This window comes from Momordica charantia (genome assembly GCF_013281855.1).
Source record: "Momordica charantia cultivar OHB3-1 chromosome 8 unlocalized genomic scaffold, Mcharantia_2.0 BLBB01000008.1, whole genome shotgun sequence".
Lineage (NCBI taxonomy): Eukaryota > Viridiplantae > Streptophyta > Magnoliopsida > Cucurbitales > Cucurbitaceae > Momordica > Momordica charantia.
Genome location: NW_028275166.1, coordinates 30,041,901 through 30,067,895, shown reverse-complemented (window position 1 = coordinate 30,067,895; position 25,995 = coordinate 30,041,901). Strand labels below are relative to the sequence as shown.

The window sequence follows — 25,995 nt, the reverse complement described above, 5'->3', positions numbered from 1 at the left end:
TTGTTATTATTATTATTATTTAGTTTGCGGGAAAGTTAAAAATATTTTTTAAAGGATAAAAGAGATAGTGTTTTAATATATAAATTGAATATTTCAACTTTTTTTTTTCAAATATATTTTTATATCTACTTTTATTTTATTTTTCAAATCAGACAAATTAAAAAAACACTTTGATCTTAACCACAACTCAATGTATCGCGTTAAGGTATTTTTATTTTTTCAGATTGTCCGTCGTTGAATTCTCACTTTCATTATAATATAATATTCTAGAAAAAATAAATAATTAAATCCTTTGTTTAAAATAGATTGTGTATAATTATTATATGTAATATATTATATTTTCTATTTTTTTTCAAATATTAAGTCAGTGTCTACATTTACCATCTATATTTGGAAGGACTTTTAATTTTACCACTTATTTAAAATTGTGCTGATATAAACTGCAATAGAGTATATATTTATTATCACTGCAAATTATAAATTAGGCCCATTTGATACCATATGTTTTTTTTCTCTCTATTTTTAAAAATCTATATATACCTTTATTTTGTCATCAACTTCTTATAAATATTTTAAAATTTAAGCTAAAATTTGAAAACTAAAAAAATAATTTTTTAAACATTTATTTTTGTTTTCCGAATGAAAATTTTTATTCCTCATGCATTGCATGATTGGTGAACCTCACTAAAACTTGAAAATCGCTAATTCCATTTCACCCCTACAATTCAATCAATTTTATTACTATTTTGGTTTGTAGACTCTACACGTTCTCAATAATTACTTTACAAATTTTACTCATTCTCTCTCATATATTAATGATACTCATAATTTTTTTATTAATTTTTTTACAACTTTATTTATTTATTTGTATTACTAATAATGTTTCTCGGATAAAAAAAACTATCCAACATTTTTGAGTTAATGTGATTTTATTATAAAATATTATAAAATTTTTATTTAATTTGTCAATTATTTGATTTGATTTTGTTATTATTAATTAATATAAAATAAAATTGCTAAAATAGAATTCATCGTTATTATATATTATAAGATAACAATATTAAGGATAATTGTCTTAACAAAAATTTGTTGTGAAATTAGGAACAAAACAAGGCATTATTGAAACATATAAAAAAATATCAATGAAAAGATAGAGAGAAAATATGAAAATAGGATAATGAACCACCAAAAAAATCTTTATTTATAAGTAATTTTGGCAACATGAGGTGCAATTATTTGGACACGACAATAAATGGCAACAAGACACTCTGAGTATTGGGCAATAAGACACTAAGTAAGATAATATTCATAACAAAATTATATTAATCATTTTTTAGTTTATTTTAATAATATGTATTATGTTATTATGATATAAATTGTTACAATAAAATGATTTTCTATCAAAGTAATGAAATAAATTAAAATTTATTATCATTTTAATTAGAAATTATATTAACACAATTTTTAGTTATCTAAGAATAAGAAAGGGGTGTGTTAGTATTTTCTTAAAGAGAGAATGCACTAATAATGTTATATATCTAATTTCTATTTTAATTTCAAATAGTTTAATAAATAAACTTTCAGATTCTGATTCGATAAAATTTATAATAAATGAGAAATAACATTTCGATTGATTCTCATTCTTTCTAAGTAATGCGGCCTAAATAATTAGAAAGGGATTTAACATATACCTTTAATTTACAATACATTTTTGTTTTTGCAAAGGAGAGGAAAAAACCAATAACCTAAGATAAGTTTTCCAGTTTTCCACGTGACGTATTTGAAAACGACATTGCTTTTTTACCATATACGTAAGAAAAATATAAGCAACTAACATCACTAATAACATATTATTTAATTTTATTATAATTTTGATTCAGGGAGGTTTATTTATGCGATCTAAAATCATTTCTCATGGTCGTTAATGATACCGTTAAACTTCCAACATTTACGAGGGAAAAAATTAATTTAACTAAATTTCAAGGTAAGTATAAACTAAAATGTGGGACTTATCCTTTAAAAGTTAGTCTTTTAATTTAAAAATCAAATTTAGGAAAAGAGATATTAGCAATAGAACATTTTGAGGAAGAAAAATGCTTACTTTCTCATATTGCTATAATCGCTTTTAATTATCCTCAAAATATCTAATTATTAATTTTTTAAATTTTATTTTCAAAAGTACCAAAATTTCAACCGTCGTCTTCTCGCGCCCATTCGAAAAATCCTATAAATACCGTCAACTTGCACAGTTTCATATTCAAATCTCTCTCTCTCAACGGTAGCCATGGCGGAAATGGACAGATTGGATATTTTGCCTGATGCATTGTTATCGATCATCGTCTCCTCTCTGCCATTCAAGGAGGCTGTGAGAACTTCAATTTTATCGAAGCGTTGGGTGAAGATTTGGCAAGCAACGAAGAACATCGAGTTGCAGGAAAGTTTCTTCGTCCGGCCAGAGGAATCCGATCAGCGAATCAGAGACGCTCGGAGAAGAGTTTTTATCGATTTCGCGACGAATTTCATCAGAGACTACGAAGAACCGACGATTCGTAAGTTCGCCCTCTCGTTCTCGAATCCGAGAGGCGACGGCGGCGGCGGCGGCTTCGTCGATGAGATCGAGGCCTGCATTCGATTCGCTGTTTCTCGAGACGTCGAGACCTTGGAGCTCGATTTCTCCGACGCGACGTGGAGCGAATTAGTCAACGACGGCGAGAATCACGCAGAAATGTTCGATTTGCCTCCGATCGTCTACGGCCACGAGAATCTCCGATCTCTGAAGCTGTTTTCGTGCAGATTTCGGGCGGCGGAGTTCGCGAAGTTGCGATCGCTGAAGCACCTCTGTTTGGGATGGAATCAAGTCGGAATCGGAGAAATTAGGGATTTGTTGAGGAAATGTGAGATGCTGGAGAGTTTGAGATTGAAGAAGTGCTGGAACATTGCGCATCTTGAGATTGGGGGGAACGATCATCTGAGGCTGAGGAGTTTGGCGATTGAGAATTGCAATTTTCTTCACGATTGGATTTCGATCGAGGCGCCGAATCTGACGTACTTTCGATACTTCGGGAGCGTTGGTTCGTTCCGGATGGAAGTGAATCGGTGCTTCGAAGAGGCTGATCTTGGCTTTCACATTGAAGAAGATCATGATAGTTCGGAACTCGCTAACCTTCTTTATGTTCTTCTTGATAGTCTCTATCCTGCCAAAGTTTTGAGTGTTTGCAGTTCTTTGCTTCAGGTATATATATTAGTTCAAATTACTGAATCTTTCACACTTGTTTTAAAATAATCAAAGTTTGAAAAATGTTTCCAAAATCTGCAGCCAAAATTGGAAAACTATTAATTTTGTTGGTGTAATTCTACTCAGAATTCAAATTGACTATAAGAAAAGTAAAAATTATATCAAAGTAAATCAATTTCTTTAACACAGAAAACTAAAATCGAAATGGCTATCAAACTGATAATCCTGTCCATGTTTCTAATTGGTGTTTTTTATTTTTATTTTTATTTTGTCTAAATGAAACTTCTTTCATGTTTTCCATTTGTTCTAAAAATAGAAGGGTAGAAGTGTAATTTAGCCATATATAATTTTTTTTTTCTTTGGTTGGGGTTATAAAGTTGATATTATTATTTATGAAGGTTATTCCAAAAGGGGACGAGCCAATTCGGATGCAAGCGCCATTGAATGTACAACATTTAACGTTGAGGACAAATGTGCATCCAAATGAATTTTATGGCATAACTTTTCTCTTGAATAGTTCACCCCATTTGAAGATCCTCACTCTCGTTCTTGGCCAAGCAACCATTTTCCATGTGAGTATTTTCTTTTTCTCACCATTTTCGTTTTTTGTTTTAATTCAATTACTTACGATTGTTTTCCATGTGTTTTCGAGGGAATAAATTTGTTTGCTGATAGTTTCTCCCTATGAAATTTTAAAAACCAAAAATGAAGTAAAGGGATTGTTAATCATAGAGAAAATCGTTTATTAAAATTAGAATATTAATTTATCCGTTGTTTTGTAATTTACATTTTATTTATGTTTATTTTGTGCTTTTGTAAATTCTGATTAAATTTTAAAAACTAAAAATATTTTTAATCAATTTTTATCTTTTGAGAATTCTACTTAAGACTTAAAACTGTATTTAGAATGACTTGAAAAAAAAAAATCTATTTTTGTTTTTTCTTTGAATTTATTTCTAATTATTATTTCTTTAACACAGTTTATGAAAAAAAAAACCCTATTTCTTTTAATCATAAATGAAGTTATTCTATATTTCATAAACACGAGTGTGTCAAGTAATAACTTCAACGTGGCATATAGCACTAATGAACAGTTCTAGAAATTAATAGTTGATACAATCCCTAATTTTTTAGAAACTTAACAAAGAGTCACCCTTTTATTTACTTTTTCTTTCTAGGGTTTCACATTTTAGTTAATTATACAAACTAAGGCTCCGTTGCGTTTTTTGTTTTCTATTTTTTCAAAATTATACTTTTTCCCATGATTTCTTTAGCATGTGTTTAACGAAAACAAATTTGAATTATCTTAACTGTATTTAACAGGAAAAAAAACATATTTTTAAAAATCACTTTTTTTCTTTTTAATTTTCAAAATTTTGACTTTGATTTTGAAAAGATTTTAAAAAAATGATGAATTAATGAAATTAATTTATGTTTGTTGTTTGTTAATAGGAATATGAACCACCATTTCCAATGGACATCGCCAGCTTCTGGGCCACAAATATGGTTATCATAAAGTGCTTATCGTCGTCTCTAGAGACAGTGGAGGCCAAGTGCTTCACAGGAAAGCACCACGAAATCTACTTTCTGGCTTATCTTCTGCACTATGGTCGTCTACTGAAAAACCTCTCTATCACGGTTGATTCTGATGATATCAATAATTTCCAACTCTACTTTGGAAGAGCTCAGCTTCTCAAGAGCATCAAGCCAGCCTCTGGTGACATTCAGATTCATATATGTTAATATAATTATAATATTAGTTTGGAGATTTATGCTCTGAAATCAAAATATAATAATGTTGTGTTTTTAGAGATATTGATGATGTAATATTGTAATGATTATGTAGTAAGGTTAAATTTTGTTGGTTGGAGAAGGCTTGTAATAAGGTTCCATTGTCGCATATGTTTTTGTTATTAATTAAAATATGAATTAATTATATGTAATTTTGGTTAATATTTTGTTACAGTTTTTTCAGAATTTTTTGGTACATAGTGCGTTATTTCGATTTTGTGTTAAAATTTTACAAATAACGATGAAAATTGTTGGTTTTTAAAGTTACAAGAACCAAAACAAAGTATTAGAAGGATAAATATACTAAAATGAATAAAAGTCTAAATTACAAAAATTAGTCCAAACTACATCAAAATCGACCAACTTGAATAGAGTTCAACTGCATATATCGTCGATCAAAAAATCGAAGACCGATAATATTTAAAACTTTATAAACCACTTTATTTGATATATTATATTGTGTTAAATTATCAAATAATTAACAGAGTTCAAACATGTATTTTCGATAAAAAATCGTGGGTTAGAATCTTTGGAAAAAAAAGGAATATTGGATTAATCAGTCAATTTCTCGTTATCTGAACTCATCTATGTTCTGACGGTTGGCCCAATTATATGCATACAACAATGGCCCAATCCACCGGCAAAGTCCGATTCCATCAATTCAATACTTTTGAGTCCGACGAACGGAATTTGGTTTCTCAGCTCCAACTCCAAAGCGTTTTCTCTTTCCTCCGCCAAATCTTCCGTTTGCTATCGGAATTCCAACAATTCCCGGCTCTCTTCTTCTTCACAACAGTTGCATTTTCAATTTTCTTTTGCAATTTGCAGTATCTTTTAAACAAAGAACCCAAATTCGCCTTGATCAAGATCTCCATCGCTCCTTCCCCTGTCGAATGAACTCTCGATCGGATTGGAAAACCTTCATCAATTGCCCCCTGTCAAGCAACAACTTCTCTCAAGCCTTATTGGACCTTCAATTCTGAGATGGATTGGGTTTAGGGTACAGAATGATTACTGGGTATCTGAATTCAGGGCTCTGATTGTTCAGCCATGTGGTTTTCCTTCTGGAGATCCAGGGATCGATTCTCGTTGGAAGAACTCAGGTTTGGAACTCAATTTCGCTTAATGTTTTCGGATGGATGATTTGTTGCTTTTTGCTCTTTTATGGTATACTCGGGCACGATCACTCTGACTGTTAGCTACTCAACATCGCCTCAATTTCTTAACTGGAAAATTTTCTTTCTCAATGCTATTTCTTCACCTTTGCTGGGTGAAAAGCGTGGAAAATGTGTTCTTTTTTTCTTTCTCTTTTTGCTCTGGTGCCACGGTGAGCTAAACCGATGGAACTTTAGTATATTCGGTTTTGTGTTGAGAGTTATTTCTATGTTTTATTCGTGGAACAAAGAAATATGACTCGGACTTTGCAGCTGCCTTAGAGCTTTTGTTATACTGTAAGACCGCAATACGGACCATATAGATAAAATACGGAAAAAGAATACAATCTTTTCTTCGTCCTTTCTTGGTGTATTCTTCGGACCACCTCTTGTGTTGTACTTTTTTTCTTCTACTTTGTGAAAAGGGTGCACCAATCAGGAGAGGGTAGTAGTTGGGTATATCTTATTTGAATCATGGCAGCGGTATGAGTATCATGGCCCTCATCATGGAGAGTGCACAAGAAAATCTTAATCTTCTTGGGAACTTTGAACTTCCAAATAGCCTTGGATAGCAGGGGAGGGAGGGTTGGATTTTCACTCCTCAGATTGGTGCATGTTTGAACGAAGGTTTAGATGATAGGCTTCTAAGTCATCAATGCAACAATGGTTAGTATCTTGGATGTCATTGAAGGTGATGTTGCTTGGAAGAGTGGCAAGGTTACAGCCATTTTTGACACGCCATGGAATTCTAAAAGCCCATGGTCCAATGTTGGAAGGTTCTCAATAACAGTTTCGTTGGTTGGCAATGGTGTGGGGACTAGATTTTGGGAGGACAAATGGCTCATCAACTTCATTATTTTGCCATATTTTCTCTACTATTTACTCTAGTGCCAAGGAAAAATATACTACCAATATTGATTGAGGAGAATAAAACATGAAATCTTTTTTTAGAAGTAATTAATTTGATAGAAAGTTGGAAGAATGGATGTTGCTTACTGCTTAATGGGTGAGATGTCTTATCTTATGTCTTTTTGTTTTGTCTTGTCTCATCTATACTGCTGTTTCAAGAAAATTTTACAGAGTGTTTCTTATGAAAAAAACTTGAGAATGGAGATTAAACTAAAGTGCTTGAATACTTTAGCCAAGGAGGATGTTAGGTGGAGGTAGAAATGTAAAATTTAGTTCATAGTAAAATTAAGGTTAGGATTGGCGACGGTTCATTCACCCTCTTTTGAAAAAAACCAATGGACCCGTAATGGCGCATTAGCTAATGCCAGTTAGTTGCTTTTTGCCTTATCCAGCAATGAAGATGCATCCATCCGAGAATCATGGGATGAAGACAGTTTTTGGGAGATGGGTTTTAGGAGGCATCTTAGAGAAGCTGAAATCTAGGAGTGGGCATCACTGTCCCATGCATTATCTACTTTCCAATTTTTTCACAAACTACATTCCTTGCACTGGAAGCTCTTATTGCCGAATCCTATGCTATGATCGTGCTACCAAGGCATCAAATGCAAACACAAATTCGGTACTCTTGCTTGAATATCCATGCTAAATTTCAGTGGATGGCTCCTTGGTTGTTTACCAATTGGCTTCAATTGGAGACCTATTTCCGCTCAGAATAGTGTCCGGTAAGAAAGACACTTCGAGGAAGGAGAAATTTGGGATGCTTTAAAAGGCCTTGGCAAGAATAAGGCCCCGGGGCCCGATGGCTTTACAGCAGAGTTTTTCATTAAATTCTGGAAGTTCTTGAAGGCAGATTTTGCAAGATTCTTTGCTGAATTTTATGATAATGGCAAACTGAACTCGTGTATTAAGGAGAAATTGAAGAAAGCTTAAATGAAGAAAGCTTAAATGATGTCTTCTTTTTCTGCCCATATGCTGCTGTTTGTTGGAATCTTTTTCTTCAGATGTTCCAATTAGTATGGGTGTGGGATCGTGAGGCTGCTAATAATATTTTTCAGATTCTACATGGTATTGGGTTGGCACCTAAAGCTAATCTACTTTGGATTAATGGATTTAAGGCTATCATCTCAGAATTATGGTTTGAGAGAAATCAAAGAATTTTTGAAGATTCTTGTTGCCTGCCATTGGAATGCTTCAACATTGCCAAATTCAAAGCTTCTCAATGGTGTGCTCTTTCCGATTTGTTCTCTTCGTATTCCCCTAGTATGATTTGTATGAATTGGGAGACCTTTATTTCTCCTTTGTAGTCTTGTCTTATGTTTTATTTTCTATTTCTTGCTTTCTCTATCACTCCTTCGGGGGTTTGTATCTTTGAACAATTTTGTTCCTTTTCATATATCAATGAAAAGTTCGTATCTTGTTCAAAAAAAAAAAAAAATTTGGTGCCCCTATGCTATCTTCACTACTTCCCATTTGCTACTAATTTTTGGTGGGTTCGTTCTCTCCTCCATTAGTTGGCATACAACACTCTCAGTATTTTCGAGGCTGACCCAGGCGCTCGCCTTAGGCGAGAGTCGAGGCGATTTCGCCCAGGTGCGCCTTGCGAGGTGCCCAGGCGAGCGCCCTCAATCCGGCGCTCACCTCGGCGCGCCTCTCGCCTGAGGCAAGGCGATCGCCTCGCTGAAGCAAGGCGATCTGCCCTATTTTTTTTAATTTATATTTTTAATGTGTTTTTTTTAAACACCCTTCTTCTCCCTTGCAAAAAAAACCCACAAGCCCTAACCCCTCTCTCTGCCTCTCCTCTCGGCATTCATCTTCACTTCACCACCCTCAATCTCCGGCTGCCCGCTCCCGTCTCCGACCATCATCGTAGCCGTTGTCGCCGACCGTCGCCGTCGTCGCCTATCGCAGCCGTCGCCTCCTCCGTATGTTGCTGCCGCGGCTCATTCGTAGTTTTTTTTTTTAATTTTTTTAATTTTTTTATTCTTTTATCTCCTTTGTTCCTTTTTCTTTTCCTCTCTTTCATTGAATCATTTCACACCCATTCTTTCTAAATCTTCCCCATGGTTTCATCACAGTGGCTCTTTCCTTTACTTTCTTTTATTTGTTTATTTTTTTATCTTCCAAATTTTAATTTGGTTATAGAATTTGGTTGTTTTATGTATCTTGTTGACATTTACTATGACACTAATTTGGTATTGATTTTTAAAGGTTTACTATATAAATTTATGCACTATATATATAATATTTATTTATTTATTAAGGTGCGCCTCGCTTCACTCGGGCGTCGCCTTTGTATCGCCTCTCGCCTCAAGGCGATCAAAGGACTTGTTGCAATGCGGTGCGCCTTGCACCTCAAGAACACTGCTGTAGCCTCATAGCATGTTATCCATAGCCAACCATTTTATAAGCGCTTCCAGGAAATCGTTTAATATTTTTTTTTTACTCATTATTTTTTTGTGGAGCATTTGGTGGGAGAGGAATAGAAAAATCTTTAGGGGACTTGGAAGTATTGGAGAGAGGTGCAGGCTATGGTCACAATCCGTGCTTCATTAGTGTCGGCGTCGAAGGGGTTTTGCATAACTGGAGTGTATTTTTTTTTTTTAATTGTTAGAATGTCTCTTTCATTTAAGCTCCTTCCATAGTTCTTTTGCCCTTCCTTCTATTTTTCATTTATTTTAATGAAAGTCTGGTTTTCTACCTTAGAAAAAAATTCCTGCTGAAGCAAATTCCTTTGGATTCAAATAGGGGTTTGGCCCTTGGATTCTTAGGCATGCCATTGAAAGGAATCCAAATGGCTGTGTCTTTTAGAGCATTACTAGAAAACTTGACTACTGGAAGAAGGCTCCTTTCTTCAAAGAAGGAAGGCTTACTATGCTTCAGTTGGTGGTTAGCTTACCAATGAGCCAATCTACTTGATGTCTTGTTCAAAATGCCAATCAAAAGTACCTTTTTAATAACATGTAAACGAAAATTGTATTGTAGAGGTGCTTCCATGTTTTTTGTTTAAAGTCGCATGTAGTTACAATTTGCATAGATATTTACATCACATGTCCTATCCTCCTTAGACCAACCATGTATAAGGAAAAGTTATAAGCTTGAAAAATCTCAAGAGTGAATTAATTGCTAACATTGAAAGAAGAATCAAAAGCAATTAGGGACGTAGACCATGCTAGAATCATTTAGCGTAGCCTTATGCCTCAGTGGCCACTACGTAGTAGTAGATAAGGAACATCCTCCTTACCATCACACCATGTGCTTCTATGTAACGAGCTACACACAATGATGCATCATAGAGTTTGTTGATTGTATTTCATAACATAGCAGTGTGAGAGTGGTAAGTGACATTTTATTGAATCTCTTAACTCCATCGCTGCCGAATGATCAAATGCATTGCAGTTCCAGACACTCAAAGTATCTTTGTTGAAACGAATTCTAAGCACGATACTGTCACCAAAATTCAGTTGGTCACCCACTAATGCGAGAGTCAAATATTTCCACCATTGCAGTTGGATGATTCCTCCTAGAGTGGACTGATTGCTTCCTTAAATAGATGTAGATCGGTTGGCCTTGGCAATGAAGAAGTACGAGCCAAATGGCAATAGCTTACTCCTTAAAATGAGCTGAAGTCCACAATCTTTTGCATGTTGTCCTCATATGGTGTTTGAGTTTGCACTCAGGTGTTTAACTAAGTGTACCAAAATGCAAAGTTGTGTTTCAGGAGATGAAGGCTATCTTTGAGGTCTTGAGCTATTCGTTCATTTAAATCTCCAACTCCTTTAGTTTTTTAGTATTATTGGTGTCATTAGCCGTGACTAATCCTTGATAATGCTTGATAAGAAGAATCGATCCAGCACTGTTGAGCTTACTGTGATTGTTGCAACATTGTATTCCTTATTTTTGGCTACCAAATCCATTGCCAACTTCTTCATATCATAAACTGCTTTTGTCGCCTACTTTGTGCATTTATGAGATTGGAAAAAATGCTGGTCAAAATTATAAATATTATTGAAAAGAAAATGAGAAATTATGGGCTGATGAAGGTATAGAAAAAGGTTGTGCTAGCAAATTAGTTAGAAGAAAGCAGTCCATCACAAAGGCTGAGAAGGCCTAGGAGTTATCTGGAAAGATTCTTATCTGAAGAAGATCAAATTCTTTCTCTGGGAAACTAGCCTTCATGCACTCAACACTCACGACAAGCTCCAGAGACGAATGTCTTTTATGGCTTTATTTCGTCAGTGGTGCCCTCTTTGCAAGCTACAGAGTGAATCCATAGGGCATATCTTTCTCTCTTGCCCCTATACAACAACCTTCTGGAACAGAATTTTGCCCCTCTTTGGCTGGTCGGTTCCTCTCCCAACAGATTTGTCATTCCTATTTGCTATAACTATCCTCGGCCACCCTTTTAAGAAAGAAAAAGGCTGCCTCTGGAACCACTTCATCCGGGCCCTGTTGTGGACCACTTGGACATAAAGAAACGGACGGCATGCCACTTTTGAAGCCATAGTTTTTTTGGTTATTACTTGGTGGAAATGTTCTCCATGTTTCATTCTTATAGCTCTGCTTCTTTAATTACCAACTGGAGAGCCTTTTTGTGACCCACTTTTGGGGTTCTCTCCCTCCTTTTGTAATCTTCTCTCATTTCATTCTATCAATGAGATTTTTTTGATTTAAAAAAAAAGAGAAAGGAGAGAGTGTTGGATGCTGAACTATGGTTTACAGTTGGGAGTATTTACTCAAGTAATTTTCTCCACTCATCAGCCTCAAACAAAAATTTCTAAATCTAAGAAATTAAAATGGAAATATAAATAACAAAAATTAGAAATTACAGAATTATCTCAATGAAATGCTGTTATATCCTAAATAATAGTTACAAGCTTCTAAGAAGTCAAATACAACTCCAGAGTCTGGACACTGTTTCTACCTTCTGGACTTCTCGAAAGGCTGACTAATAAAGTCTGAAAGCAAAAGAAGAAAAGGCAAAAAGCTTAAGGTTCCAGTGAACACTCAGATGTATCTATTGGATTTTTGGCCATAGATTTGATCTATTTATATGTTCAAATATTTTAATTCAGTACGGGCCAAATGTTCCAAAGCTCCTAATGTATACACCAAATCATCATAAATCCATTATATTTATTTTAAAACATAATTATAATAATCCTTTCGTATGAAATTATGTTTTTGTTAAAACATTTTACATTAATCATCAATTATTTTTTTTACATTACACTTTGCTCGTTGAGGACGTGATGGATTTGCATCCTTATATCTTGATCCTGTTTCACTTCATATTTTGTTAAATTTACTTGTGTTGTGGGACACAGGTATTTAACTGATCAGCTGCTGAAGATTCAAATAGTCAATGAGGTTAACAAGGTAAAAAGTGGTTCTTGATTTTCTCCTTCCAGTGGTAATGTCTTAAATAACAACTTTCATGGGTATGTAGTAGCACTATTTAATTGTATGCCTTGATGAAGGATTTTGTTATTGAGGTGCTGCGATCAATAGCAGAGTTGATAACTTATGGTGACCAGCATGATGCATCCTTTTTTGAGTGAGGCCTTTTTATTGCTTATTATTTGTTGGTAAATTTTTAGTGTTGCAAAGCCATTACGTACTTCTGGCTGTTTTCAGGTTTTTCATGGAGAAACAAGTCATGGGAGAATTTGTACGTATTTTGGAGATGAGCAAGACTGCAGCTGTTTCGCTTCAGTTGTTGCAGACAATGAACATTATAATTCAGAACCTCAAAAGTGAACATGCTATATGTAATTTTCTGAATACAACTTCATAAATTATTGAATTCAATCTTGCTACTTCTGTTTATGGAATTGATCATTTTGGATCTATTGCAGATTACCTATTCAGTACTGAACATATGAACAAGCTAATAACATATGCATTTGATTTCCGGAATGATGAGTTGTTGTCTTACTATATGTCCTTCTTAAGGTTTGTTTTTGAATTGTTTACAATTTCCTCACTACAAAGTAATCGTGTTTTTTAATCATCTGACAACTATGAATATGTTTTCTTTGTTTTTATAAGAGCAATTAGTGGAAAGCTGAACAAGAACACGATCTCCCTTCTTGTGAAAACTCAAAATGTAAGTTTTTCTTGTTATAAATTGTGTTCAAATCTTTTATTAAAAGTATTTAATATGTATGATCCAAATCCTAGACATAAGCCGATTGCAATTGCATATAATTTGAGGGAGATGTTAAGACTGCTGTATGTATACTTATAGATGTGTTTGTATATTGGCTAAAGTGCTCGGGTCATCACAAGGAGAAATATGTCTTTGGTATCCATTTCACAAAATGTCAATTTATTTTCTAGGAAGTCATGATAACTTTAAAAATCGTTTGGATTAAAGATAATGAAACTTGACCAAACAACTCCCCGACTCCCGGGGAATAATCAAGAAAACAATTTGATCTATACTAATTGGAGAAAAGCTCCTCAGTAGGCGATTATGGATATTATTAGGGACATAAACGTATATTGATTGTCTAGGTTTCATGAAGAGAGAGAACGTATAAAGGACTGCAGGGTTACAAAAAAAGATCTCCAGTCGGTGAACAAACCTGTAAGCTTTGTAAGTACGAAAAGTGTTTTGACTTTAAAGACCTAAAAGACATGATGTAAGGCTGTAATTATAGAAGTGTTTAAATTTTAAAGGATCTATGTTAGGGATATATTAGAAATTAGCTAGCAAGTTCATTATAGTTGAATGGTTATAAATAACCTGTCAGGGGTATTGGGATTAAGTAGATCTTTGGGAGAGTCTAGGCCCCTGAAAGTGCTCGGAACCTTTTAGTTTTCCTTTCGTATATCTAGCATTTTCTACCAATTTTTCCTTCCATTTAGGGTTCTTATCACTCCCCTAGTTTTGGGGTTCTCCCTTCTTTTTGTATATTTTGATTGCCCCTAAGGAATAGGTTTAGTGTTTCCATTGAGGAAAAGGGATCTTTGTCGTCAGTTCACTTAATGAACATGTGTAATATATCAATAAAATCTTTGTCATTCTCATAACATTCCTTGATTCAATAAAGAACAATTATCTCAGCATGTAGAACAGTTAGGAGATTGGACCTCTTACTCCATGCATTATGTCTCTTGTTGTCTTTAGTTCAATTGGAAGGCTTTCATGTTTTAGTTTCCTTGGGAAGGAGTTTTCTCTACCCCTTGCCCTTAGGCAGTTCTTTTTGTGATTAATACACATCTCTTCTGTTTCTTATCGAATTGTTTTTGGAGAGTCAATAAACTGACATGTGGTCACTCAATGGAACAAATTGTTTTGCAATTGAATGAAGTAATGCTTCCAATAAATGTGGACCAACAAGTAGATTTACTACTTTTTCATTTTTTTATTTAGGATAGGTATATTTAGCTGATATTGTTCATAGTAAGTATATGTTTCTTGTTCACAAATTGTTAGCACATGTGTAATTGTGATTTTGTTCTTACAATGCGATTTTTCCATGTAGGATAAAGTAGTATCTTTTCCAATGTATGTAGAGGCTATACGGTTTGCTTTTCATGAAGAAAATACGATCCGCACAGCAGTTCGGACCTTGACACTTAATGTATATCATGGTTAGTTTGTCTTGACACTATTTGCTTAAATAACTCCCTGATTAAAATTATCATGGTAACTTGATGCCTGGTAGACTTCTAATGTGCTAATTTCAATTTCAGTTGGTGATGATTGTGTCAACAGATTCATCACCAGCCTCCCTCATGCAGAATATTTCTCAAATTTAGTGACATTTTTTAGGAAGCAGTGCATTAACTTGAATGAGTTGGTCTTTAAGACAATGAGGTAAAAAGTTAGTTTTAAACCTTTTCTTTTTTAGAATATATTACTATAATATCGCATAGAAGGTGACTTTTACTCTAAAGGTGCTGTTTGGTTTCTTTGGCAGAAGCACTGAGCTCTCAACCTCTACAATTCTTGCTGCTGTAGATGAAATTGAAGACAACCTTTACTATATTAGTGATGTTATTTCTGCAGGGATTCCTGACGTGGGAAGGTTAATAACTGATAACATTTTGCGGCACTTGATCTTTCCTTTGCTTCTTCCGTCTTTGAGGATAGAGGCTGTTAATGTATGACTTTTGCTTATTCTATCCTTTATCCTTTGTGACATTTCTTTTCAAATATTAATATTTTGAACGTTATGAACTGTCTTATTTCAATGTTTTCTTTAATTAAAATAGTTTTGGTGTTTTCATTGTTTTGATGAGAAACATTTTTTTTTTAACAAGAAACGAACTTTTCATTAATAAATGAAAAGGAACAAAAATTATTCAAAGATACAAACCCCCAAAGGGGTGAAATGAAGGGAAATGAAGAAGAAAAAAGAAAAATAAAAATAAAGATACAAACAAACCAAATTTAATACAGAGAATGAAAGGAAGCTTAAACATTGCACAAAAAAGCCTCCCAATTAGAACAAATCATGCTAGGAGAATAATTTGCAAAGAGATTGGAGAGAGCACACCATTGTGAGGCTTTGAACTTAGCTATACTGAAGCATTCAAAAGCTGAGCGGCTTTTTCCTTCGAAAGTCCTTTGATTACGCTCAAACCATAACACGGAAATAAGGACTTTAAGACCGTTTACCCGAAGAAGACTTGCTTTAGGCGAAAAGACAAGACCAAATAGCAACTGAAAAGTCGATGAAGATACTGACTTGTCCTTTACCCAAAACTAAATTGAACATATGAAAGAAGAGATCCCAGCAAATTGATGTATAAGGACAAAAGAGAAACAAATGCACTTGGTCTTCGCAATTGGCAGTACACAAAACACATATAGTATTCAAATTGAAGCTCGAGGTGCACTAAAGTGCAATAGACCTCCGGAGCTAAAGAAATTAGGTTAAAATTTAACAGAAGTATGATGTGGCTGCCAACTAGGACACGTGTATAATTTTTTTTTCCTTTTTTGAGAAGGCACATATGTATAAATTGTAATGAAATTTAATCTTGTATTTTAACCATAGAAAATTCTTTTATAATTATAGGGGTCTTTTGATGATTATATATATATATTTTTTTAACAAGAAACAAACTTTTCATTGATAATATGAAAAGGAAGAAAAAATTTTAAGAATACAAGCTCTCAAAGGAAGCGGAAAAAAAAAGGAAAAAAACAAACCGCCCATAGAAAACAAAAACCCATAACAATATGAGAACTGAAGCCCAAGAACACATGCTGAATACCGATTACAAGAAAGCTCGCGAAAACAAAGGATAGACTGCTGAGGAGGATTATTAACAATTGAAAGATTTTTCTTTAGTTCTGTGGGCGGTGGTTCCCTCTGCCCACAGGTCGTTCTTTTGTTCTCCCCTTTCAAATGTAGTTCTCCATTTCATATAAACAAAAAGAAATTTAATCTCTCATAATTCGTAGTGGTTAGGCCAACTATCATGGGTGGCTCATTGGTCCAAATGGGCTAGGGTTAATTAGGAGGGAATGAGTTCAAACCCAATGATGACCACTTACCTTAGGAATTAGTAATTCCTATGTGTTTCCTGACACCAAATGTTGTAAGATCAGTCGAAGTGCGCGTAAGCTAGTCTTGACACTCCCGGATATATAAAAAAAAAATCGTAGTGGTTAAGCCTTCGAGGTTTAACCTTTCTTGGCCTAGCTTCCTTTATGAGCGGATTGTTCCTTTTGTCATAGCTTATTAGTATCTTTAAGTCCAGTCACATATCTGTTTCATTTATGAGAAAAAAAATCTTTTTTATTCACAGCATTTTTTTTAACCATTGGTAGTTTGAACGTCCAGGGGGTACAAATTGGAGCTGTCACTTCTCTGTATTTACTTTGTTGCATTTTGCGCATAGTTAAAATAAAAGATTTGGCAAACACCATCTCTGCTGCCTTTTTCTGTCCATTGGATGCCTTCTCCCCACACTGTGAAGATAGAGTTAATGGAAATATGGCTCAGTTATGTTGCATAAATAGAAGCCAGTTATCAGAAGGTGATAGCATTGTGAGGCAGCCGTTGGATGCTGAATCTTTAAGAAATGAAGTATTGGATTCATCTCCTCCTAAAACTGAGCTAGAAGATGGGATGATGAAGAATGATTGTCCAGGCTCACACTTGGAATTAAGGTAACGTTTTATATCCATTATAACCAGCTTTCCTGTCATTTTAGTCACATGTGAAAGCATATTTCAATTTTCAAGGGGTTTATGCCTTTAGATGATTAATCAAGAGGAAAATGAACTTATGACAAAGCATGAACTCTGCAAGACGTGATATCTGAAATCACAAGGTTCTATTTTACTTGCTGAAAGAATTCGGTTGCAAATATTTAGCCTTATGTTCAGCTTCCAATTCTATTTATCTTTCTCCTGCACTTTTACTGTGTAAGAGTTTTTCATTTCTCTTTTTCTTTTCATCACTTCATAGGATGTGCCATCCTCTTGCAGTGTTTTGTACTTCATGTTTTTAAATAAAGTATTTGTTTCTTAAAAAAAATATGCTAGTGGTGACACTATTTGAAATTTTAGTTCCTGCATTACAAAGTTGATCCCATTTAGGACTGGAAAAATGCACTAGCTTGTAATTAATTTCGTCAATTTCTTTGTTATTAGTAACACCTAAAACAGTTTGTTGTTGTTCTTAAAAATTGTTCCTATAGTTAAGAGAGAGCTATTATTTCTTTCTGGTTCTTTATTCTGTATTTTAAAATTGATGTGAACAATTCACTCAAATGGTTACTTCACACTTCAATCAAGGAGTTATTAATCCTTTAATTTTGACACCTCTAGCTACCTAACTATTGATTCATCTGTACTTATAAAATGCATGGGCTTGATACAAAGCAACAATAATTGTTGAAGGGAAATATTGATCCATACATCAGATGGGGCAGTGAAAAATTTCGTCAAGTGGTCCCAGTGTTCCTACACAAATTTTATTATACCCAAAGGTATTGTGAAAATGGACTAACAATAAAGTTTCCAAAAAAGACTCAAGTACCGTGAAATGCATAAAGGTGCTTGGAGCATTGGGAGGTTTGAAAAGCATAATCTACTGTTCAAACAACCCATCATTTATTTATTTATTTTTTATAAGAAATGGAACCATGGTATTACAGACAAAAATAGAATATAGCCTAGGGGTAGAGGGTAGAGAGAACCCCCGAAACTAAGATATAAGAGTCTTTCAGTCATTGATGATCATCACAAGGCTGTAATTATTTTTATGATTAGAGCATTATCAAGAAGCTAAATGTTGTACACTATTTTGAAAAGAATTCATTGGAACACTCTTGTTTTCAAAAATCCTATTATTCTCTCCCTCCAAATCCACCAAAGGAGAGCCGACACAGCATAATTCCACAAAAGATTCCAAGAAGAGATGATCCACCCTTGAAGGAAGGCAAAAATTCATACCAAATTTAGACAACACAAATGACCAAACACTGCAGGCAAACGAACCATGGATGAAAATGTGGTCTGTAGTCTCCTCCTTATAGCAGAGACAACGGGGGAGACAAGGACTAGTGGGAAAATTTTCTTTGAAATCTCTCGGCAGTTTTAAGACTTCTGTAAGAAAAGGACCATAAGAAGGATCTCACTTCTTTGGTACCTTAAACCTCCAAATGTAGTTGACGAGGGGTGCTGTCAGCTGAGCTGTGGGGCTAGTAAGATGGTTAAAGTAGATTTTGAAGAGAAGAGGTCACTACAAAAGGCTTGGCTCAATTACAAGAACCGAAGCCATATCAAAAGCTTCTAGCAGCTTTAGCCAAAAGAAACCATTAGCGGACAGGATAAAACAAGATGGTTGTCATCCTTTTTGGTTTATCTGCATAAGGAATTCCGATTTGGATTGAGAACCATGGGGGGATTCTGTTTGTTCACTTTGTCCATTGTGTTGAGACCACCAAGGGCTGCTGATAAAAAAAAACCCTTACACTTTTTGGGCAACATTTTCTTCCAAATAGGGTCCTGAAAAATTGAGGGGGTGGGTCGGCATTCCTTCAATGAGAGCGGCAAAGTGCGATTTGACATTGAAGACCCATTCTTAACAAAGCTTCTATACTGTATGGGCTTCCATTTCTTTTATAAAAACCATAGATAATAGTAAAACATTGTTTTGATTTTACGATTGGAGTGGCAATGGCTGCTTTAGTGGAAGCTTCCCTAACATCTTCTCTCTTCTACCCAAAAGAGTGCCAGACCAAAGGATGTGTGAGATTTTCCCTCTAATGTTTGTTGTCCGATGCTTAGAAGGCCCCTTTTGGAGAGAGAGTTGGTTCAATGGAATTCTCTTATGGCCGTCCAAAACACAAGACCCATCTGCAGGTGTTCTGACGTTCTTTTGGGTAGAAGAGACAATAATAAGTATAGTAGCCACTTAATAAAAGAGAACCGGCAGTGTCTTTCAGCTTAACTATACAGAACTAAGGGTTTTACAGCTCTTAAATTTTCATTCAGAAGGAAAACAACCAAAATAATGAAGTAGCGTATTTATTAACGATCACCTTTCTCCATAAAGCTGAAGGCTGAACTTGGAACGCCACAACCATATATTTAAGTCCCTAATCTTACCCAAGTTGAGATCCCTGTCTAGAGTGACAATCCTCAAATTAGCCAAGTGATTCCGACTAATCTGCCCATATTTATAGCAAAGTTTTTTGGTAGAGGGCCAGTATGTTAGCCTTCAAGTGGCTACTATACTTATTCTATTTGTAGGCTTACTCAGTAACTTGGTTTCCTTATAAATTAATCTATGAACTATTTGTAAATAGCAGCTTTTCACTCTTGATAAGAATTTCTGATTTTATTCTTCTTTAGTGCACACTGGATAGGGGTCCAATACAAAACTTCCAATTTCTATCTTCTGAATTGGTCCAAATAATGCTTAACATGTGTCAACAATGTGTTAGTAAATATCCCAACATGTATGCTTTGGCAGGGAATCGTTGCTTTCTCATATTACAATTGGAGATAATTTACAAGTCTTGGGTGCCTTGAACGTTCTGGCTACACTATTGCAGACTAAAGGTGAGATTATTACAGATATTCAACTTTGCTCCTCTGTTTTGCTGTTCTTATCATGCATCTCAATTTTTTTTGTAGAACTGGATGAGTCAATGCTGGATGCTCTTGGAATCCTTCCTCAAAGAAAACAACATAAGAAATTGTTATTGGTACTCTTCCACGATGACTATGCTGCAATTTTTTGGACTCTGTTCACTATTGATAGCATGACACTAAGCAACAAACATTGCAATTTTTGGGCTTACTTTTGTTTTCTTGACACTAAGTGACAAACATTATTTAGCACCATCTCAAATTGACAATATCGTGAAAGAGAGTGCTTGTATGCTTGACTTTTCGAATTTTAATTTGATTCGCCTCTGAACTTATGATTTACTTTATCATAACCAGACAATTATTGATATTTGAAGATTTATACTATTTTATTATCATTGCCAGTTGATTACAGCATTTTGGTCATCTTCAATGGACTCTGTAGTTTTAAAAAAAGAAAATTTTAATGCTCGTAGTGAATGAAGCTTCAATATTTCGGATCTGCAAATTTGAACTGTGTTTTATTCTTTTGTGAGGCTCTTGCATATGTAGCTCATTCTTGTAACTGCCCGGGTGCAGTCTATTGCCACATTTTATTATAATATTTTCAGAATTTTTGTACTTACTACCTAACCTATTAGAACCTAAGATAGTGCTCACCCCATTTTTCTATGTAGTATAGTTTTTTTTTTTTTTTTTTTAAATTTTTAAACGTGAAATAAACTTTTCATTAATATAAGAAAAAGAAGTCTCGGTAGTAACAGGTAGTATAGTTAGAATTTTTCATTGAACTATAAACAAACTTTTCATTGGTAGTATAGTTAAAACTTGTATTCAACAGGAAGCCTTGGTTGGTGAGGATTCCGGCGAAGAGCAACTCTTTTCTTCAGAAAATACCTCAGTGAAAGGTGGCATTGATATTGAACTTGATGGTTACCTACATAAGCTTAAGGTACTCCTTTTGTCTTCCCACGCTTCCCCTAATCCTTTCCAAACTTCTCCCCCTCAAAGGAAAATATTGCTTTAAGGAAATATATTACTGAAAAACTTTCAAGGGCTATTTGGATAATATTTTAGTTGCTTTTCTGGAGTTAAAAATCAGGTTATTTATTATGGTATCTTTCTCTTAGATTTAGAGCGTTAGGATGTAATCTTGCCACTATATTAGCTGCACCATTTGATGCCTCTTTGTAATATTATGCTGATTCTCATCTAATCATTTGCTGACTGATTTATGTCCTACTCTCTCACTATCAGGATTACGGCATTTCATATTTTCTTAAAGGATGTGCAAGCCCTCGTGTCCATAGGTTTCAGGTACTTCTCTCTATCTTAAGGATATGCATCTCATTTGGATCAGAAACATCGTTCGACATATATATGTGTTAGTCATACAAAGGACCGATGATAAAAATTTCCCACTTAAGCATAAGCAAAAGCCAACCTAACTGTACAAACTATTAAAGCTACAGTTAATCTTTTATGATTTCATCGTAACATGGACCAAGATATATGGTTATGAACATGAGTGGCTTAATCCATCTTTATTGGCCATGTTTTAGGTGCTAAATGCATTGGTCAGTCTCTTTTGTCGCTCAAATATATCTGCAGAAATATTGTGGGATGGGGGGTGGCTTTTGCGGCAGTTGTTACCTTACAGTGAGGCAGAGTTTAACAGCCATCATCTAAAATTGCTTAAAGTGAGTTATATGTGGACGAGTAAAAACAATGTTATTGATTCTTATTACTTGCAACTGTAAAACAGAAAGTTTCACCTCATGTTTTTCTAATCTTTCTTTGAAATCGAACAGGATTCATATAAAAACTGTGTCATTGAGCTCCTGCAGGAAACTAGAGGGACTTGGCCTGATCTCCTCCTAACAGTTCTTTCTGACGAGTGGAAAAAGTGCAAAAGAGGTATAAAACGTCATCAAAATGATAATTGGATTGAGAGTTTCTGGGGGCTGAACCATAAAACTTTTTGTAGCAATTGAAGCCCCATCACCAAGGAGAGAACCAAAGTGCATGCTCTTGCACTCTGCAAAAGCTTCTGTAGAAGGTAAGAATAATAACTAGTTATAACATTCATAGTTTGTGATTGATTATCTTACTTCTTGTGATTTTAGCTCTTATTATATTGTCAGAAGTAGGGTTGGCGACTCTAATGTATGGCGCACTAAGAATTTAACGTAACTTCTTGTCCATGTAGATGCTGTTCCACCTGAATCGTCATTTGCTGCTGGTCAAAGAATGTCCGAGTTGGTAAAGGTGTCGCTCTTCCCCACTTACTCTCTCGCAAGCAAAATATGAAACAAATTTCATCAACAAGAAAGACAGATTACAAGAAGGAAAAAATGGATAATAAGTCCTATCTAGTGGAAGAAAGAACTAAACAATACAATTTTATGCAACAGATTTTCCAGAAAAAATATCTTTAAGTTTACCAGTTATTGATGCCCGACCAAAAGGAAAATTAAGGCAATTGTATTTGAAGTATACTTTCCACTAAACTTTCACTTATGATCACTTAATCAGATGCTTAAATTATTGAACATCCGAAATTCAGCTTAAGATAATGTCAGTTTAAACACAGACATTATCTTCTTAGAACAAACAATAATCACTTGCCCTATGCTAGCCACATCAATTTATGGAGCTTGAGTTGATATATCTGAATTGTTTTTGTAATAAAAAATTGTGAACTACCTAAAGTCTATTTCCTTCTGAAATGGGTGATTCAAGGTAAGAGAGAGAAGATTCGGTTTATTTCAAAACAGTTTCCTTCTGAAATGGGTCAACTACCTAAAGTTTTTTTTTTCCTTCTTTTTTCCGCCTGTGATTTACTATTTTGTATGAAGTTTCTATTAACAATATCTTTCCCTCTTTCAATTCAAGGTATTTGTTCTTCTACACCAACTTCAATCATTTTCCCTAGGCAAGGCTTTGTTGGAGCAGCCTGCCATTGTTCCTCCTTCCGAAATTTCTGAAACTTCCCGCGCAAAGGTTGCTGGACTAGATGCTTCAGGACCTAAACCGGGTGTTGAATTGAGACTTGGTTAGTTTTCGACTTAGAATTGAAATTCTACCATAAGAGTTTCTGTTTAGCTACATGTCCATAAAAGTTTAGATGGTACAAGTTGTGCAGGATTCAAACAAATTTTAATTCAAACAAGGCTGCAGTGAGTTTGTTATATTATAAGTTTATAACCACCCTAGTTCTTGCTGTGTAGATGGTGCTGTGTCTTGTAGAATTGCATTTGAGAGGGGCAAAGAGCGCCATTTTTACTTTCTTGGAGCTTCTATGGGGACCTCCGGATGGATAATTCTTGCTGAAGAACTGCCATCAAAATTTCGTTGTGGAATTATTCGAGTTGCTGCACCTCTGGCTGGATCAAATGTAAGAGTGCAATGTACTTTGAGTCATTCATATCATATGAAACCACTTCACAGCAAATTTTAGTCCTTGTCAATCACATCGATGGCCCTTGTTACTGGTGTTTTTCAGTATAGGTCATGGCAAGTATTACTTATATGGTTGAAATCAAAACTATATGATAGTTAGAAAAATGAAGGCAAAAGTATATGTTTTAGTTCGTCATGTTTGAGTGTTTTTCTCAAGTTAGTTGTTAGTCCCTTGTATTTTTAATTTTTTCAATTATACCATACTAATATTGACTTGGCTGATGATAAGCTTACTAGTGAGTTGATAGAAATTTAAAAGAGAAATTAGGCTATCTAAATTCCTTCTCCAAATTTCTAAAGAGTTGGCAGAAATTTAGACCTTTCTTTTAGATGGCATATTTTACCAACTCACTAAGTATCTTACCATGTAACTTTATCATCTACCAATTTAAACATTCACTGATGAAAAAGGTATAATTGAAAAAAATTAAATTTTAAAGGGCCAAATTGGAACTTTTTGAATAATAGGGACTAAAACATATATCTAGCCAATGATAGATATAGAAAGAACTTTTAGGCTCATTCCTCATTCTTTAAAAAAAATGAAAATCTATTATTGGCCAATCTTTACCTTTCTGCTTTCTTGGATGACTGTAGTTTCTAAGTTATAATACTTTTTTGGTTCATACCAGCCTAGAATTGATGAAAAGCATTCAAGGTGGCTGCATTTGAGGATTCGCCCTTCAACTTTACCCTTTCTCGATCCTGCTAAATTCGGTACGTCAATAAAGCTTAAGAACAAACCTTTTGTGGATGGGAGATGGATCCTAGCATTCCAGGATGAGGATACCTGCAAATCTGCTCTATCTATGATTCTGGAGGAGATTAATCTGCAAAGCAAAGAGGTAGAGAGAAGACTGAAGCCATTGGTCGATCTCGAAAGAGCGGTAGATTCTTCACACCTGTCTTTTTGTTCTACTAAGAGTAAGACATCGATTCCTAATACAACTCCTAATCTATTGTGAGTCTTTATGCATTAATTTTCATATATGCTTGTTTCCCCTCAATAATAGATTTACTAAATTAAGGGTGATGTATTATTTATGTAACCACCCTTTTTGTATATGTTCACAGCCCCTACCTCAGAAATGCCAAGAAAAGAAGAATAGTTTTAGCATATGAGAGTTTGTATCATTCTTTGTATAGTATTTCTTCTTATTTGTTCATTTATCCAGGTTTTGCTCCTTCATTCTTTTGTTGATTTAACCAAAAATGGCTTCTTCTTCTTCTTCTTCTTCTTCTTCTCTCTCTATGTAAGAAATGAATATCAGTGTATAATTTAATTGAATTCTAGAAGATTTGATGTAGTCATGAAATTCAATTACCTGTTTCATAACCACTTTGTTTTTGGTTTCATGTTTTCAGAAATTATGTTTGTGAGTGAGCTTGCAACACTTTTTTTAATAGAATTTTGTGACACAATTTCAAGTATTGCATATACATTTTTATTGATGCGATCACTATTTTCCTGCTTCAAGGTATAACTGCAAATAAAGAGATTTAAAATTTAAGTTTAATATGCCGAATGATCTTTTAATATTATTAATTTTAGACGTATATGCGTGGAGGTTGCAGATGCCAGAATGAACACTGAAAAATATAGTGACAACAGTGAGAATTTTGGAAATAATGGAAGCACAAGTCTGGTGAATTTTTGTCAGAATTTTGGTAATTAACATCCCAAATAATGAGAATAATTGCATTGATTATTTTTTATATTTGTTCAATAATTTATTAATATCAAATGTAAATATGTGCATTAAATGACTTAATTTATTAGGAAAGAATATATTTTTAAAGTAAGATGATATTTATTTATGGTAATTTGGAGACAAAAAAAGTCAACTTCAAACCTTAAAATCCATATTTATAAATATTTATAGCATTAGACATTTGTGAAATATTTTCCTTATTATGACTTGGAGACAATTTTGTTAATTATAAGGTGGTTTCCTTTCTTCCTTTTTAATTTTCTTCTTACCCCTCCAATATATATATATATTTTATTTTATTTATTTATTGGCTGTAAGTGGAATCTGATGTGGCACCTTGACATACAGAAAGTTGGAGTGACATCAAATCAATTTCCATGCATAATGTCAATTTTCTGCTAAAACATTATTGAATATTTGACGTGATAAAAAAAAATATTTACTTTTGAAAGGAACGTGAGAAAATCAATTGAAACAAGATAAATTGAAGTTAAAATATGATTTTCGTGTCTTAAAATTTACCCTAATTTCTAATTTAGCATCCTCCTAGGTTTGAAAAAAGCTACTCTAGTCTCTTGTGTTTCAATAATAAATTTGAGATTCTAACTCGTTACTACTTCAGAACCAATAAATTGACTTTCTTTTTTTATTTTTATTTGATATATG

The 25,995-nt window shown here is 34.2% G+C and overlaps 2 protein-coding genes across 4 annotated transcripts; both read left to right on the top strand.

The window, feature by feature from the left end:
• Nucleotides 1–2,269: 2,269 nt before the first annotated feature.
• LOC111018173 (F-box protein At3g62230-like) lies at nt 2,270–5,036 on the top strand. Its single transcript, XM_022294145.2, has 3 exons — nt 2,270–3,232; nt 3,634–3,807; nt 4,688–5,036. The coding sequence occupies exons 1-3, from the start codon at nt 2,285–2,287 to the stop codon at nt 4,976–4,978; spliced, it is 1,413 nt and encodes a 470-aa protein (XP_022149837.1). The 5' UTR covers nt 2,270–2,284; the 3' UTR covers nt 4,979–5,036.
• Nucleotides 5,037–5,684: 648 nt separating this feature from the next.
• On the top strand, nt 5,685–24,736 carry LOC111018180 (CLEC16A-like protein). 3 transcript variants are annotated; one of them, XM_022294157.2, is made up of 21 exons: nt 5,686–6,129; nt 12,414–12,465; nt 12,567–12,643; nt 12,724–12,857; nt 12,945–13,041; nt 13,138–13,195; nt 14,580–14,688; nt 14,791–14,914; nt 15,018–15,201; nt 16,893–17,221; nt 20,037–20,125; nt 20,201–20,271; nt 20,997–21,107; nt 21,413–21,472; nt 21,718–21,855; nt 21,967–22,072; nt 22,143–22,214; nt 22,365–22,423; nt 23,051–23,210; nt 23,386–23,552; nt 24,250–24,736. In XM_022294157.2, exons 1-21 carry the CDS (start codon nt 6,077–6,079, stop codon nt 24,580–24,582), a joined length of 2,583 nt encoding a protein of 860 aa, XP_022149849.1. In that variant the 5' UTR covers nt 5,686–6,076; the 3' UTR covers nt 24,583–24,736. The 3 variants fall into 3 exon arrangements, with proteins under 3 accessions (XP_087983511.1, XP_022149849.1, XP_022149850.1); XM_088127385.1 differs by having other exon boundaries at nt 5,685–6,129; nt 20,037–20,271; XM_022294158.2 differs by lacking the exons at nt 5,686–6,129; nt 12,414–12,465; nt 12,567–12,643; nt 12,724–12,857 and adding an exon at nt 13,606–13,687 and having other exon boundaries at nt 12,980–13,041.
• Nucleotides 24,737–25,995: the final 1,259 nt, after the last annotated feature.

Coding starts and splice junctions, on each gene's coding strand:
- LOC111018173 (XM_022294145.2), top strand. CDS start 2,285: ATGGCGGAAATGGACAGATTGGATATTTTGCCTGATGCATTGTTATCG. Junction 3,233..3,633: donor TTTGCAGTTCTTTGCTTCAG/GTATATATATTA, acceptor TTATTTATGAAG/GTTATTCCAAAAGGGGACGA. Junction 3,808..4,687: donor GCCAAGCAACCATTTTCCAT/GTGAGTATTTTC, acceptor GTTTGTTAATAG/GAATATGAACCACCATTTCC.
- LOC111018180 (XM_088127385.1), top strand. CDS start 6,077: ATGTGGTTTTCCTTCTGGAGATCCAGGGATCGATTCTCGTTGGAAGAA. Junction 21,108..21,412: donor GTTACCTACATAAGCTTAAG/GTACTCCTTTTG, acceptor TCTCACTATCAG/GATTACGGCATTTCATATTT. Junction 21,473..21,717: donor CTCGTGTCCATAGGTTTCAG/GTACTTCTCTCT, acceptor GCCATGTTTTAG/GTGCTAAATGCATTGGTCAG.